The 11,759-nt window shown below is 45.3% G+C and overlaps 1 protein-coding gene across 1 annotated transcript in view; it reads left to right on the top strand.

The window, feature by feature from the left end:
- Positions 1-1,257: 1,257 nt before the first annotated feature.
- nbeal1 (neurobeachin-like 1) overlaps positions 1,258-11,759 on the top strand; it is a 122,130-nt gene continuing 111,628 nt past the window's right edge. The window contains exons 1-2 of the mRNA XM_079495069.1: positions 1,258-1,320; positions 1,657-2,165. Of these exons, the coding sequence (XP_079351195.1) occupies positions 2,115-2,165 (51 nt within the window). The 5' untranslated portion in view covers positions 1,258-1,320; positions 1,657-2,114. The remainder of the gene's footprint in view (positions 1,321-1,656; positions 2,166-11,759) is intronic.

The raw sequence follows: 11,759 nt of genomic DNA, 5'->3' as shown, positions 1-11,759 counted from the left end.
AACAAATATACATTATTCAATTTGTATAATGAATATTGCTCTGTCTCTCGCTCTCTATGTGTGTGTGTGTGTGTGGTGTGTGTGTGTGTGTGTGTGTGTGCGCGTGTGCGCGTGTGTGTGTGTGTGTGTGTGTGTGTGTGTGTGTGTGTACAATTATTGAAAACAGTTGTTGATTCAGTAGTAGTAGGCCCATATACATTTTATAAGCAGACTTCATTCATCAGTCTGTAATTCATATATTTTATATTTCAAGCAACTTCTAAACTAAAGAATACTTCTGCAGTGTTGACAGCAGTTTGTTTGTTTTTATCCACGGTTTGTGTTTTGTGATGCTAAGGCCAAGCAATCTAAAAAGGGCTATAATGTACTTTTGCTGTAGGGGGGGGGGGGGGGGGGGGCGGTACCTCATCAAACTAAGCACGTAAGCAGCATGCCGGGACGCCCTTAGCAACCAGGCGCCGCCCTCCTTAGCCCTGAGTCCACATCGACACAACGTAAAGCAGATCAGTTGTAGTAAAGACTTACAGGGGGGGAAATTAAAATTAAGGCTCTAACTACCTTGACGGTTATTTCCATTATTTTTTAATACAATAAACAATGCCAAAGGTTTTATCGATTTAAAAACGAGGAATAATTACACAAGTCTGCTGGTTTGATAGGTAACATAATAATACATTATTGTCAGTGGACAAATAAATAACCCTTCTTAAAATGTTGACCTTTTTTATTTTAACAGTATTTCAACAAATTATTGTATTAAACCCCGCCGAGCTGGAATTATTATTACTGCTACTTTAAAATCACAAAAGAAAATATAAACCATAAATATTGAGGCTGCACGTTGGGGTTGGGGCTTTTCATTTTAAAAGCCAAAAAGCATACCATAGTAATTGCATGTGTAATGTATTCCTTTACATAATAATAGATAGCGATCTTGTCTCGAAACAATAGAAACAGAGAACCAGTTGATCTCTTCTTGTCCGGTCACTGCTCTGACTTTTAACACATTTCGTCACAGAAAATAGCAGATCTACAAGCTCACGACGCGTCGCGAACGCGACGCGTCGTGAGCTTGTAGATCTGCTATTTTCGACAGCGCTGTAATCGGGGCTGTAATGTTGTTGGAGGCAGGGTTGGCTGAGATCTCGCGCGGGTTCACGCATAATGTACCAATAGCAGCCACTGTGGCTATCGCGAGAGCATAGGGTAGGTGAAGCCCAGTGCCACAGTGTTTCTTTCTGTCACATGAACAGTACACACAGGAGGAGGCGAAGAGGGGAAGGCAGCAGGAATTTGACAGTTTTTTGACAGTTCCTTCAGGTAAGAACACCATTACAGTATCCACAGCGCTGTCCGGCGTCAACGACACGACAACCGGTACGCGTGTAAACCTGTAAACGTTATTATATTACACCAGGAATGATGACAGACAGACAGTCGGTGAGTGTACGTGTGTCTTTTCTAGTGTCGCCTCCTCTCTCTATGCGTCTTGAGGCTGCAGAAATTTAAGGAAGGTGCTTTTGTCGTTGTTGGGGGGGGCAACACTACAGGCTATACAGCTTGTGTTGTAACTTGTTTGTTTAACTGCAGCAATAACAAAAAAGCTAGTTTGCTTTAATATTTGTCTTTTGTAACGTGTTGTCATTTTTCCCTTAGTAAACAAACAGACGAGCGGACTGACACAGTGAAGTCAAGAGCTGTCCCGAACCGCCGGGGAGTCCTATCCGTCCTCCTCCTCCTCCTCCTCCCGAGTCCTGCTCCCGTGGAAAAAGTACTTGTGTCGTCCGAGCTGTGGTGCAGACGGAGATCAGCTGGGGCCCCCCTGCCCTGCTTTGGCCCCCCGAGGGTCCCCTATACTAGGATTCTAGGAATGACCCTGTCAATATCATGATGGAATAATAATCTTGGAAGATTCTTTTTGTGGAAGAGGAAGTAAGAAAGGAGTTCGGGTTGGGTGACAATGTGGATTGCAAAGAAGTAGTCCAGGGGGTGCAGATGTATAACTCGTCAGTCATAATGGTTGATGAAGAATCCGGATGACAACTGCATGACACCTGTGTGTGTGTGTACTACAGCCTGTGTGCGTGTAGGTGCACCCAACGAGCACCACCACCATGGCATCCAATGAGAGATTGTACGAGGTCTGGATGCTCTATTGCAACAAGGTAAACAAAACACACCTCTCAGTATAGTGATCAAGTGTAATGGCCGATTTGTTTACATTTCCATGGAAATGTCTTCTAAGTTCTAATGGATAGCGTTTTATGGCAGGACAACAGGACAATCCTGGGGTGTCAAGTGTCAACTACAGGTCCATTTGGTTACATTTGTAGATTGTGTACACCTGACAGTCTCACTGCTTTCCTGGCGTTGATGTTATGAATCTTATGATCTTATGTCATGACAGCTCAGTGGAAATGTTTCCAACAGGTTCCCAGAGTATTTGTAGAGGAGGGGGGAGTTTGGTTTGGATTTAAACGACAGGGCAGTGGAAAGAATCTACATGCATGCAGCACAAGGAGCACATATATGATGTCAATCTGTGAAAACGATTTATGCTCGCTCTGCCCCTCTGTTATTGTTTTAGGCCAGCTGCCACAATGGTGTCTTGCTGGGATGAAGTGCAGTGCACGCTGCTGACTGACTGCACACATGTTTTTCTTTTGGAAGGGCACAAGCATATTGACAGTGCAAATGTTGTGAATATAGACAAGACAAATTGACACATTTGGCTGAACCTTTAAATGCAGATATCTCTGTGGTGCCAACTTTCTTGTGGAAGGAAAAAAATGTTTATGATGGATTATCGAGTGTGCTATTACAGTTACAGTAGCTTAGATTATGGGCATATGGGCAGGAGGGGAGTTAATGGCAATGTCCCCAAGCACCGGGTTAAGGACCTGTGTTGATTCACATCATGTCCTCTATCTACCCTGTCTTTCCAGTTTCTCTCCTTTGTACTGCCCTATAAAGCAGATTGTTTGGTTTCTACTTAACCTTTTTTTTTTAAAAACAATGAATCATCATGAATGAACATAACTTTAACTCACATGGACAACAACAACAGGCGACAATACATTTGCATTTAGATTTCAGATTTTTATTGAAGGGATATCCCCATAAGATGCAGCATCTAATTTTCAAGGGGGGACGCATAAAACAGGAACAAGATACATAGAAACATACAGTACGCAGATACAGATACACAGATGGCTTGCTCACCCTCTTCCACCCACCCCACCCAACCATCATCAGAAAACAGGAAAGAAGGGCACAGTGCAAATACATCAGTGTCACTGCTGGTACAGTACTTGTCAGTTTAGAGAAGCATACACAAGGTGAGTCAAGATGTGAATGTAGGGAAGTCCTAAAGCGACTGAATGATGAAATAGATCTAAGAAAGAGATAGAGGTAAGATGATTCATTTCACGTTTTAGAAATGTTAGAATGTATGAATGGGCGATATATATATATATATACACATTACACTATCGACGGGTCTGTATTTTATCCCATTCTGGGCGGGAACCAACTTTTGGTTAGCTATTTTGTTAGCTATTGAAAAATAGCAGATCTACAAGCTCATAGCGCGCCACCGAGTGGCGCGCTACGAGCTTGTAGGTCTGCTATTTTTGAAAAATCGAAGAACGACTGACATAGAAACATAGCTTTTTCAGAAAACTGTCAGGATGTAGAAGACCTTTTTAGAATCTGATCTCAGGTCAAAATGGGTTATGGGAAGAACTTGGCACCGTCCACAGCTTGGTGAGTGAGTGATACCCTGGGAGGAGGAGACAGCTTGCCTTGAGTCAGCTCCTGGGCCCATTTAATTCACTCAGCGATAAAACATACACACAGTCCTAGGCGGCCAATCAAAGCGGCCTGCCTGAGCTGCTCCTCTCTCACGTGAGCCTCACTGCAGTAACACACTTACTTACCCTGTAATCCCTCCTCGCGGACGGTAACACACGCGTGAAGAAGGCAGTTGTACTGCCCAAACGTTGGTTTTTACTCTGCATCCTAATAAATAATCGGCTCTTTGGCTATCAGTGTGTGCAGCCACTCTTTTGTCTTTTTAAGACTTAACTCTTTAGATGTTTCTGCCGTGAGCTGGCACCACTACTAAGACTGGTGTGCGTTTAGCATCCTCCTGCACAGTAACACACGCGTGCGCGTCGTGACTTGTGCGTATGGTGCCCAAGCCCCTTGTGAGTATTTGCCCCATGAAAACAAAGATGCTGGCCATAAGGTATACACTATACAGATATTCATTCAAGTTTTGTTCTCGAAATTACACTGAGTAATTAAACTCATTTTCAGTGTCGTTGAGTAGGCTAATACAATATCATATAGAAAAACATCACAATACATCAGAGGATCAGGAAAAGAAAATATATATAAGAATGAATGAATGATACTTCCTCAGAAAGCCTGTGTTTACTGACACAGATGGTCTCTCACACACACACACACACACACACACACACACACACACACACACACACACACACACACACACACACACACACACACACACACACACACACACACACACAGTGATGATGCAAAATTTCTCACATCCAATGATGCAACCATGTGCTGTAGTAGTAGTTTGTTTTCCCAGAGCATTGTGGTTGTGCTACAGTATTAGGTAGTCTATGATAGTAAGTGTGTAAACACACCACTTATACGCACTTCTCTCTCACAGGCCTGGGAGAAAAAGCGATGAGCATACATACACCCTGCCTTTGTTCTGGGAGGACTGTGCCTATTGGCACCCATGAAGCAATATACTCTCTGGGACTGAAGCTCCTCACGGCCAGTATTTCACTCAGAAGAGTGGGCAACTTTTTAGAAATACGTGATTCTGGGACTTCTTTATTTATTAAATGTAGGGGATTTTCCCAGTTGCAATTCCTACAGATTAAAAGCTGACCCTCAATTAGATTAAACGGCCTGCAGTTGTACTGGTTGTTTTTCTCTGTGCCAAAGGGCAACATTTTGAAGAATGAAACAAATGCACTACAAATAATCAATGTGCAGTTTAGCATACAGTACGTTTCCCCAGATGGGGCTTTGGATTGCTGAGTGACAGAAGGGCAGAACCTCAAGACGGTCAATAATACGACTTCAGGGGGGGTCGATGGATACCCATGTGACCTCACCCCCCCTGGCTCTACTTATGTTGAGGTCTCGCTTTATATCCTGAACAGGCACTGTCAGCTACAGCTAAAGTGGTGCATGCGTGTGTGCGTGCGTGTGTGTTTTACAGGTGGTCTCAGCCTATCACAGTGCGCCGGTTACCCATTGAGATATAGCAGTACAGGGGGCACGGTGGCACAGTTGGTAGTGCTGTCGCCTCACAGCTAGAAGGTCCTGGGTTCGATTCCCGCTCGGGACGCTGTGGGTGCTGGCGGTGTGTTTCCTCCTCCACGTCATCAGTGCCCATACCCGAGGCGGGGTTGGCAAAAGGGTCTTTCTGTGTGGAGTTTGCATGTTCTCCCCGTGTCCCCTATAGGGTAGGTACCCTCACAAAAAACATGCAGTAATCCTGGTCTCTAAACTGCCTCCCCCTGGCCAGCCGGGGCACCTGGTGGAGGGGAAAGGAACTGGTTGGAATGACGTGTTCCTTCCACGTCATTCCAACCAGGGAAACTCCCCCCTGTCAGGTGTAAAAGGAGCAACTTGGACACTCAGGCATGAAGGAAGCATGAGTTCAAGTCCGTTGCTCTCCCCATGTCCCCCATATATGGGGACTAGGTTGGCGGAGGGTGTGTAGAGCCCAGGATCACATTAGATAATTGACACAGGGGTGAAAAATGGGTTACAAAATCGTGGGGAAAAAATTATAAGAGAAAAAAAGAGATATAGCAGTACAGGACGTAACACTGGTATTATGAACACCACACACTGTTGTTACTGTAGTATTGTTACTTTTTGGCACATATACGCTCCAGTGGAGGCTGGAGGCTATACTAGGTTACATGACAAAAGGCTGTCATTGTAAAATTGTGACAATATGGAAGAGTTTGTTTACCGTCGGAGCGCTTGAACACATTATTCTGTATCAAATGATCACATACATGTATTATTATCCACGTTACGTGGTGTGCTCTGAGCAGAGGAATTGATTATGTGACATCATCACAGAGGATTTGCCAAGAAGAATCGGCACTTCTTCTCGGGTACGACAGCACTTTGATGAAGAGCCTGAAAAATCGCACGCACGGGTGACGCACACACACACACACACACACACACCCTTGTCGTGAACAAGGGTTGCTGGGATACATTGTCAGTCAGGAGAACTTGCAGTCACATGTGCTGTATCAACTCAGGAATGTTGGTGTGTGTGTGAGGCCCGTGGCTTCGGCATGTCTGCACCACTGAAGACCCCCTTTTCCCCGACACAGGGTTCCTTGTGCCGGACGTCCAGCTAGGGTCACTGACGGCGTTGAGCTCTTTCAAACTCGGCCCGCAGAGCGTTTGACTCTCTATCGTGATCGTCATATTATGTGTTGTTGTCATCGCTCCACTGCATGCTACAGTGATTAAAGAGGCATGAACGAGGAGCTAGAGATGCAACACAGAGCTGTGTTTGAACTCATCAGGTTTCGATGAGGCTTTACGCTGCGTTCACTCTGGCCATTATGGAAAAGATACAAAGCTACACAGCCTATGCTGAAACCAGCTCGACCCTTTTGTAGCAGCTGAAACCAGCCAACGTTTTTGTAGCTTTGTAGCTGCTGTAGCTTTTGCAGCAGCTACAACAAAAGTTGGATGTGTCTTTGTTTCGCTGGCTTCCATTGAAAATGAATAGTAGACTGTATATTTGTATCTGCCCGTGTGAATGCAGCATTGCACTTCGTGGCTTGCACAGACTCAGGTTTAGTTTAGTTGCAGCCGTAATTCCGTCCTATACTCTCCTTGTTGTCTTTATGACAAGCATCAGGAAACAGGTCGGCTAACCTAGCATTAGCACTTTGATATAGCCTGCAAGGCAGGCAAAAAGGGTAAAAGTCCAAAGTGCCTCATCAGTCACAATGTGGGTTTGTCCCTCTGCTCTTTTCCTCCTCACTCTCGTCTTCCCTTCCTTTATGTGTAATTATTAACAGAGGAATGGAGAGAGACTAGACGGCGTCATTAAGGGTGGCAGAGGTTAACGGGTGAGGTGGAGCCTGCCAGCCAGCCAGCCAGTCAGGTGATGATTTGTCCGTTGTTACTGTTACTGGTATGTTGACAGTACGCGCTTTACACGAAACGCCAGGACGTGTTGCTGGGAGAACCTGCTCGCCCAGCTCCGTGTGGCAGACCAGCCATTGTGTGTTGCCTGCCATCATGACACAACACTGACTCATGGCTTGCTTATCTCTTAAAGGACCACTTTTCAACCTATCTTCACTAATAATCATGAAAAAATGGCGCAATGTTTTTCTACTCGGTCTGTGTCTCATAGGAGGGCTGTGGGCAGTTCAGAAACCGTCCTCCAGTGACATCATCGATGGGGAATACAAGCTAATAGAAACTGCAGGCTTTCTAGTCCTGAAAAGTTGCAATGCGAAAATGGAAGCCATCGTTCTCACAATAATGAAAATCTAAACATTTTTCTAAAACAAATCTTGTATCTGCCTAATGATGATGTCACTGGAGGACGGTTTCTGAACTGCCCACAGCCCTCCTATGAGACACAGACTGAGTAGAAAAAAATTATGCCATTTTTATCATGATTATTAGTGAAGACCTATATTATATGAAGATAGGTTGAAAAGTGGTGAAGTGGTCCTTCAACATTCATTAGTGTGGTTGCCCTAAGGGCAACACACAGTAATTGCCTGACTTTATGTATTTCATTCCGTATAAACGTTTTAGGTCAATACATCATCATCATCATCATAACCCTTAAACCCTGCAGGACTCAAAGCTTGTAATTGTCGGCTCAACCACACTTGCAATTTCTCAGAAATGTGCCTTTTCTAGTTCTCATTTATTCTGCGGGTCCTTCAGTTCCCTAATACAACGGCAGCACAGCACCCCCCCCCCCTGCTATTGTCTAAACTGTCAATTAGAGAGAGAGAGACTATTATTACAAGAACCGGAAGTACTGGAAGGTCCAGTGTTGTAATTAACCCATTTACACCCTGACGTCGAAATAAAAAAAAGTCTTCTGAAAGAATATATATTCAAAGATTTGTGCCGCATTTTCACAATGTTTCAAAAATAGCAGACCTACAAGCTCGTAGCGCGCCACTCGGTGGCGCGCTACGAGCTTGTAGATCTGCTATTTCTCAATAGCTAAAGTATAACATAATGCTTAGTTAAAACACCAAAAGGGGTTCCCGCCCAAAACGGGTTAATAATGGTGTTCATGTCACTTAATCAAGCTGCCAATCAGCCGGGGGTTTGCTGCCCTGTCCTATTAGTATGTTGACGGACAGGAAGGAAATTAGTAGTTGTGAAGTAAAGGGGCTAAATGTGGGTGAAAGAAGTGTTAGTGAGTGGAGATTGTGCTAAAATGAGTACATAGATGGATAGATTAGATTGTCGTTGTTGGAGCTAGAAACACCAAACGGAGCATTCTGCAGGTGCCCCATTAGCTGGAAGGCATCTGTGTCAGCTTAGCTTTTAACCACTTTAGTCATTATTTTAAACTTATAGCTATTATGAGAAGAAAAGGGTCCCGCCCACTGTCTTCACTTATAGAGCAGTAGTTTTATTCAGATGAACGTTTCCGTCTAAACGACCGTCATCTGGTAACTGGTTACCCGATGAAGGTCGTTTGGACCGAAACGTTGAAGGCTGGCTAACCCAAGCCAGCCTTAGAAGGTCGTTTAGACCCAAACGTTGAAGGCTGGCTAACCCAAGCCAGCCTTCGAAGGTCGTTTAGACCCAAACGTTGAAGGCTGGCTAACCCAAGCCAGCCTTCGAAGGTCGTTTAGACCGAAACGTTGAAAGCTGGCTAACCCAAAGCCAGCCTTTCGAAGGTCGTTTAGTGTGTGGGACCCTTTTCTTCTCATGGTTCGCATTTGGTTGCCGGCCCCCGACGCACCTGTCCTAGTAGGTGTGCATAAAGCCTTTTCGCTACAAAACTTTAGCTATAAAAGCAGATATACAAGCTCTCGGTGCTGCACTACGAGCTTGTAAATTTGCTATTTTTGAAAATGTGTGCAAATCTTTTCTGTTTTTAACTCAAATCTTTGCTTCTTGGGGTGTCCCTGGAACAACATATTTCCACGTGAGGGTAGGGTCCTTCACATGAAAATGTCTGAGCACCGCTGATATAGAAACATAGGTGTTTTCAGAAAACTGTCATTATTTAGATAAGACATTATCATTATCAGGCCTCTGGCTTAAAGCTAACCAGATTGGACACAAACCCCCGAAACCTGCTGAACGTGTTCCTCTGCTCGTGTGAGGAGAGGGGCGTGGACGTCAGAGGCACACTGACTGTGGTCCGGCGCCACCGCCCACCGCCCAGGCTTCTCAGGGGCCCAGAGGTCGCAGACGGCAGCTATAAGACCATTATGTAACCGCCTGGCGATCCTCTTAGGCGCCTGTCATCAGGTCCATGCCGGAGCCGTGGTCCTCGTTTACGGCGGCAGAAGGTCGTCGAACCCCGTCGAACCCCTCCTTTCAGACTGGGACAGTCGGTAGTGTTAGGCTGTGTTCACACGGGCAGATGCAAAGATACAGTCCACCAGCGACATGAAGATGCAAAGATACATCCGACGTTTGTAGCTGCTGCAAAAGATACAACCGCTACAAAGCTACAAAAGAAGTTGAGCTGGTTTCAACTTCAGCTACAAAAGAAGTTGAGCTGGTTTCAACTTCAGCTACAAAAGAAGTTGAGCTGGTTTCAACTTCAGCTACAAAAAAGTTGAGCTGGTTTCAACTTCAGCTACAAAAAAGTTGAGCTGGTTTCAACTTCAGCTACAAAAAAGTTGAGCTGGTTTCAACTTCAGCTACAAAAAAGTTGAGCTGGTTTCAACTTCAGCTACAAAAAAGTTGAGCTGGTTTCAACTTCAGCTACAAAAAAGTTGAGCTGGTTTCAACTTCAGCTACAAAAAAGTTGAGCTGGTTTCAACTTCAGCTACAAAAAAGTTGAGCTGGTTTCAACTTCAGCTACAAAAAAGTTGAGCTGATTTCAACTTCAGCTACAAATACACTTTGCATCTTTGTATCTTTTACATCTGCCCGTGTGAACGCAGCAGTAGGACTAGGGAGGGAGTCGCTGTTCTGAGAAAGTGTTCCATCAAAGGCCAGTTTCTGATACAATTCCATGGATGACTAAGTGAACGGCTGCCATACATGATGCACAACCTTGACTTTCCACTTGGGATCATTAAAGTTCCGTCTATCTAAACCCCTTAGATCTCAACCGCTCAGAGAAAAGCCTCTGTACTGTAGTGCTGTGTATAATATTTAACCCATCAGTAGTTTTTAAAGCTTAATGCTGTGTATTTAAGCCCTGCCAAATGGCTCGTCAGTGCTATAGCTTCTCTCTCTTTTTTTTTTTTTTCTGTCTGCAAAACCAGGGCTCTCTGCTGGGGATTAGCACACATGATGATCTCGGCCTATTTTACCCCAGCCTTCCTATTAAGTGGCTGGTTGACTGGATACGACTCAAACGATGCAGTCAAATTAACACGGCCATAAAAGCTTGCCTTTATGAGACTCTGGAAAGACGGTGGGTACATGGGAGGAAGACGGGAGACGGATTAAGTGAGAAATAAAAAAGGCGGTGAGCGGGGGGGGGGGTGGGTATGGTGTGACTGTGAGCTGGGAATGAGGGGGGAGAAAGTGCTGCGGTTTCACATATTTACTCAAGTAGATTACTCAGGTCTTTTTCCGGCTTTGTCATTTGTTTCCTAGTTACGGTCTAATCTGTACAGACTCTCTCTCTCTCTCTCTCTCTCTTCTCTCTCTCTCTCTCTCTCTCTCTCTCTCTCTCTCTCTCTCTCTCTCTCAGATACACATACTGTAGTCAGACAAGCTCGCACACTGTTTTATGCGCTGGCATGCAAACTTTGTTCCCTCAGGCTATAGCTTTCTCTCTCTCTCTCTTCCCCGGCCCTCTGTTTTCTTCACCCTCGTTTGTCTTGTCTCTCTCTCTCTCTCTATCTCTCTCTCTCTCTCTCTCTCTCTGTGTGTTTCTCTCTGTCTCGCCCTCCTTGCTCCTGATTCTCTCTCAGTGCTATGAATACCTCCAGAACAACAATGATGTCATTCAGATTTGGTGTCGGCCACGCCTGTTGTGGTGTTAGCCCCTCCCCCCCACAGCCTCTATAAATGTACACCCGGGCCTCGCTGGTGATGACATCACCACATGGGGACACCCACCGGGGGGTGTGGACTAGTTAGGTTGACCGTCAGTCAGGCAGTGATTGTGGGCTGGCGGGCAGCGCTGAGTGACGCCGATCAGCCAAATTAACTGGACCTAAAAACGTAAAGGGAGGAGCGAGCCTCTTAAGCATTGCGGCTTTCGGTGGCTCCGTGCCATTTCTGCCCTTCACCAAACTAGGCCAGCCACAGGAGCCAGACAGCTGACTGACCTGGCCGGCTGACAGACCACCCGACTGACCACGCCTGTCTGGGACGGGGGGGGGCATTGGACCGTCCAGTCCAGTGGTTTTCAACCTTATTCATTATTTATTCTGATTCTGATTTTGAGCCACGGACCACCATTTGTGACAATTATCCTGTCAGACCCAAAGTAATATTTTGTTGTCATTGCATAAGTTGGACCATTCCATACTGAATTG

The sequence above is a fragment of the Electrona antarctica genome, assembly GCF_951216825.1.
Source record: "Electrona antarctica genome assembly, chromosome: 24".
Lineage (NCBI taxonomy): Eukaryota > Metazoa > Chordata > Actinopteri > Myctophiformes > Myctophidae > Electrona > Electrona antarctica.
The sequence above is the reverse complement of the archived record's forward strand: the minus strand, read 5'-3'. Positions and strand labels throughout refer to the sequence as shown.